This window comes from Notolepis coatsorum (genome assembly GCF_963971535.1).
Source record: "Notolepis coatsorum genome assembly, chromosome: 11".
Classification (NCBI taxonomy): Eukaryota; Metazoa; Chordata; class Actinopteri; order Aulopiformes; family Paralepididae; genus Notolepis; species Notolepis coatsorum.
In genome coordinates, this window is record NC_140175.1 from 12,238,926 (window position 1) to 12,244,799 (window position 5,874).

At 45.3% G+C, this 5,874-nt stretch overlaps 1 protein-coding gene across 1 annotated transcript in view; it reads left to right on the top strand.

Moving 5' to 3' along the window:
• The window catches only part of LOC311237315 (electrogenic sodium bicarbonate cotransporter 1-like), a 161,441-nt gene that overhangs the window by 102,730 nt on the left and 52,837 nt on the right, over window positions 1-5,874 (top strand). Inside the window, 1 exon segment of the mRNA XM_084325133.1 lies at window positions 830-1,101. Within this exon segment, the coding sequence (XP_084181259.1) occupies window positions 830-1,101 (272 nt within the window).

Consider the following 5,874-nt stretch of genomic DNA (forward strand, 5'->3'; position numbering starts at 1 on the left):
TGACGTTTTTGGCCATGTGACATGTGCGCCTAATCGCGTGACGCCTGTGTCTTTGCCCATTTCCGCGTCGACCAGCAGCAAATTACCTAACGCCTAGTTTATCACTGGTTAAGCTTAGGCGACTCTTTCCAAGTTGGTTAAGGTTAGAGTTTGGAATCAGGCTGGTGTTCTATCGCCCTGCTCTAAGACAAACTCTAACCTTAATCAACTTCGAAAGAGTGCCAGCTTAACCAGTGAAAGAAACAGGCATCACACGATTGGCCGCACATGTCACACGACCAGAAACGTCAGTGGCCAATCAGATCGCAGAACGCGCATGCGGAACTGGAAATCCGTTGGTAAAAGTATTGATGCGTCCTGGTCGTTGTAAACAGCGACTCCTACAGTTCGGTCGGGGCGCCTGCACAGCGAGGGAAGGATCTAGGAGAGGTAGTGTGACCTTCCACACGTTACACTCCCCCAGTGAGAGTCCGCGCTGCCAGGTGAAAAGAAGCGGTGGGCTGGCTACACATGTGTCGGAGGAAGCGTGTGGTAGTCTCCGCCCTCCCAGACCAACGGTAGGGGGCAGAGTGCGCAACGACCAGGAAGGGGATTGGGAATTGGCATAACGACTAACATTGGGATGGGAGAAAATCGGAAAAAGAAGGGAAAAAAATATATAATAATAATAATAATAATAATAATAATAATAATAATAATAATAATAATAATAATAATAATAATAATATAATAATAATAATAATAATAATAATAATAATAATAATAAATAAACATAAACAAACACACGCACGACTCACCGAGACCCCTTCCCTCTCTCTTCCTCCTCCAGAGACAACGCCTTCGACTACCTGGAGTTCCGGCTGTGGATCGGCCTGTGGTCGGGGGCCTTCTGTCTGCTGCTGGTGGCCACGGACGCCAGCTACCTGGTGCAGTACTTCACCCGCTTCACGGAGGAGGGCTTCTCCGCGCTCATCAGCTTCATCTTCATCTACGACGCCTTCAAGAAGATGCTGAAGCTCGCCCACAACAACCCCATCGCCACCGGATTCAACGCCGACCTCATCACTCAGTACGACTGTCGCTGCATGCCCCCCTCTCACGGTATGCTGCCACGCTAACAACGGTCGCTCTCTCTCTCTCGCTAGTGGGGTTGTAACGTGTCCGACAGCGTGGCTACTAGGGCTGTCCCCGAAGCCTGTTTTTGGGCTTCGAACTTCGTCAGGGTTTTTCGGACGGATGTTCGAACCTTCGTTTTTAATAATAATTATTTATTATTTTTCTTTTTATAAATATCCTCGAACTAAATCCTCAATTTGAATAAAGTGATTAATCTGATTAAATTAGTCTTTTTGTTTGTTTTGTTTATTAAATCAACTTTCTTTAATGAATATAACTCATCAGTTTTAATACTATAATATTAGTGTAGCCTAATCTTTATCTGCAACTGTGAATAAAAACCCCATTGGTTTAAACAGAATGAATAGACACATACAAAATATATATATAAAAAATTAAATATATATATATATTTTTTATAAAAAATTCAAATGTTGATTTAGAATTTGAATGCCAACGTAACGAACGAAGGTCTGAACGTTTGGGCTCAGCCCTAGTGGTTACATGGGTAGAGCTCCGGACTCATGATCGGAATGTCACCGGTTCGAGCCCCTGTCGCGGGCCGTTGTCGGAAAGTGGTGTTGTTGTCCAGCAGGGAGCGCTCTGTCCTCTGGACCTGGTGGTGTTGTTGTCCAGCAGGGAGCACTCTGTCCTCTGGACCTGGTGGTGTTGTTGTCCAGCAGGGAGACACTCTGTCCTCTGGACCTGGTGGTGTTGTTGTCCAGCAGGGAGACACTCTGTCCTCTGGACCTGGTGGTGGTGTTGTCCAGCAGGGAGACACTCTGTCCTCTGGACCTGGTGGTGTTGTTGTCCAGCAGGGAGACACTCTGTCCTCTGGACCTGGTGGTGTTGTTGTCCAGCAGGGAGACACTCTGTCCTCTGGACCTGGTGGTGTTGTTGTCCAGCAGGGAGCCCTCTGTCCTCTGGACCTGGTGGTGTTGTTGTCCAGCAGGGAGACACTCTGTCCTCTGGACCTGGTGGTGTTGTTGTCCAGCAGGGAGACACTCTGTCCTCTGGACCTGGTGGTGTTGTTGTCCAGCAGGGAGCAGTCTGTCCTCTGGACCTGGTGGTGTTGTTGTCCAGCAGGGAGACACTCTGTCCTCTGGACCTGGTGGTGTTGTTGTCCAGCAGGGAGCACTCTGTCCTCTGGACCTGGTGGTGTTGTTGTCCAGCAGGGAGACACTCTGTGCTCTGGACCTGGTGGTGTTGTTGTCCAGCAGGGAGACACTCTGTCCTCTGGACCTGGTGGTGTTGTTGTCCAGCAGGGAGCACTCTGTCCTCTGGACCTGGTGGTGTTGTTGTCCAGCAGGGAGACACTCTGTCCTCTGGACCTGGTGGTGTTGTTGTCCAGCAGGGAGACACTCTGTCCTCTGGACCTGGTGGTGTTGTTGTCCAGCAGGGAGCACTCTGTCCTCTGGACCTGGTGGTGTTGTTGTCCAGCAGGGAGCACTCTGTCCTCTGGACCTGGTGGTGTTGTTGTCCAGCAGGGAGACACTCTGTCCTCTGGACCTGGTGGTGGTGTTGTCCAGCAGGGAGACACTCTGTCCTCTGGACAGTAATCAGTAACAATGCTGCTGTTACGGTGATAGGGACACCGTACAGCTGCAAGTGCCGTCCTTCGAATGAGACATTAAACCGAGGTGTTCGGTCGTTAAAGAACCCAGGGCGCCTATCGCAAAGAGCAGGGAGTTAACTGGCCAAATTCCCCATCCGGTCTCTGACATCAAGGCCACCTAATCATCCTCCTCCCCCTTAATTGGCTGATATCAGTCCTTTCAGCCATTGTGTAGTGTGCTGTGTGCCTGGTGCCAGTGTATATGGCAGCCATTGAGCCTGCGGAGCCCAAGGTTGGGTGCTACACAGTGATAAGATAACATGATCCTTTATTAATGTCAAAGCAGCATGGTGGGGGGGGGGGGGGATACAGGGGGATACAGAGCTTCACATTCCTATACAGTCCAGTATCTATATACACTATAGATGCAATATAAAATATAAATACAAATACAATATAATATAAAAAAGTACAAATACAAGATAGTATCCACCCTACATTGTAGGCTTTGAGTGTCTAGAAAAGTGATATATAAATCATTCATTCATTCATAATGAACCCAATGGGGTCGGGGTGGACCGGACCCCAAGTGGGGGTCCCCTTTTATGAAACAGGGGTCCCTTGAAAACGTCCTAATTAACCTAAAATGATTGAAATAACATTTGGCCATCGTTTGGTCAAGGTGACCTTTTGCATAAAAAGGTCAGTGTGAATGCCATGCAGCTTGCCATCATCATCGACGGATGTTTTTGCACTGAAATACTAAACATTAGTCACATAAAAATGTGAACACATTTTCATGCGATTTCAAATGTTGGGTTCATAGGTTTTCCCAAACTCGGTGTGTGCTCACCTATGGGGACAACCGTGGAGTGTTTGTTCACTGCATCTTGTCGCCACCATGAATAACTCTCTATATTACAGTACATCTACTAATGCACCGTGGCCATTGGCTGTGTAATCTTGGATCCATCGGTGAAGTCGTACGCCTATCTTGTCTCAATGAAACCAAACCACATAATGAACGTTAGACTGGTCACCATCTGCGCTTTTTATCAAACTGCGCCAACGGTGGCGTTGTTTCATGTTTTTTAAGACTTGTTGCCACCTGGTCACCCAAGTGAGCAAGACAATGGAAGCGAGACGTAGTCAGGAAATGACCAAGCCGGTTCACACCAGTTCAAACCAGTTCAAAAGCTATCAGAAAATCCTGTAGATAAAACAATTAAAGGTCACAATTTAAGTTACCCTTTTCCTACTGTTTGTGAAAAGCACAGACACCATTACTATTGTATCCGTCAGCAGAACAGTTACATTGTTTGAAATGTTTTGTTTTGTTAGTGCATCGTGTTAAGTCAAGAAATTACTTTCAAAACACTCGCCGTCATTGAGCGTTTTCAGGTGGTATTTCTCACGTCAGCTACAGGTTAGTTCCACATTTCCCTACCTGGCCATTTAATATTACGCTTATGAATCTCCGAGTGACTTAAAACTAAGAGTAATGACTATTTCTGAGTGATTTATATCTGTGTGTTTTGTCCTATAGTTGTAGTTTATGAACAAACACTGTCTAATCCCGGATTGTTTTCCCCCACAAAGAGATTAGATGACCAAAATAGAGCCGTGACAATCAAAATAGAGGCGTGACAATCAAAATAGAGCCGTGACAATCAAAATAGAGGCGTGACAATCAAAATAGAGGCGTGATGACCAGAATAGAGGCGTGATGACCAGAATAGAGGTGTGATGACCAGAATAGAGGCGTGATGACCAGAATAGAGGCGTGATGACCAGAATAGAGGCGTGATGACCAGAATAGAGGCGTGATGACCAGAATAGAGGCGTGATGACCAGAATAGAGGTGTGATGACCAGAATAGAGGCGTGATGACCAGAATAGAGGTGTGATGACCAGAATAGAGGTGTGATGACCAGAATAGAGGTGTGATGACCAGAATAGAGGTGTGATGACCAGAATAGAGGTGTGATGACCAGAATAGAGGCGTGATGACCAGAATAGAGGCGTGATGACCAGAATAGAGGCGTGATGACCAGAATAGAGGTGTGATGACCAGAATAGAGGTGTGATAACCAGAATAGAGGTGTGATGACCAGAATAGAGGCGTGATGACCAGAATAGAGGTGTGATGACCAGAATAGAGGCGTGATGACCAGAATAGAGGCGTGATGACCAGAATAGAGGCGTGATGACCAGAATAGAGGCGTGATGACCAGAACATCAGTGCGTTTGACATATTGTCCAGTCTGATATAAACCACTGTTTACTTTCCCATGATGACTATTCAGCCGGAGTTCTTGATGAATCCAATTCTAATATTTTGTAGTTATGAATATCCTGAATTTATCAATAAAGGAATATCTTGTCTTATCTTATAGGAAAATAAAATTCGTATTAGATTAACATGTCAGAAATCAAATCAAAGCCTCTTATATTTTCTGTGTTTTCTTTTGACACATAAGAAATATGTTTGATGTCTCCAGTGACCAGAAACTATATATATATATATACACACTGATATTTCACATCATCTAAGTGCATCTACATGCAAGCCTGGTGTCTGCCATCAACACAGCCGTTTCCCTCCTGCACATTTGGATTTAAACGCAATAGATGATCTGGAGGCAGCTCACCATGAACAGTGTGTTGATATCCACGCCAATGTAGTCCTCTAAGTGCCACTTCCAGTCCTCATAGTTATGTGGTTTAAGATCCACCAGGATCTGGCTGACGGCATTGTCCAGAGCCCCCGTTTGCCAGCTCTCCTCGCCCTCCACGAGCTTCCGGATCTCCACCACTGCTTGTCGGGACAGTTTCACTTTAGCGTCATAAAGGACATCATTATTGAAGTCACCGGACTAGAGAAAAGAAAAAATAGAACAGATTAGGGGTGGAACGGTTCACAAAATCGACGGTTCGGTTCGGATCACAGTTTTGGGTTCGGTTCTTTTTTTTTTTAAATGTAACACTCGAATCTAAACATATAAAAAAAATTTTTTACAGTGTTACAGTGTTTACAGCCTTAAATAATGTTTGGCACACAAAGACCGAACTGACTGAAAAATATAGGCTACATTTGCTACAAACAATATGCTCAGCCAGCACTAGACTTTCCTTTCTTTAATATAAAACACAAAAAAACAATGTCAACAATGTTTAAATTCCCCGATTGTCAGTTCTTAATG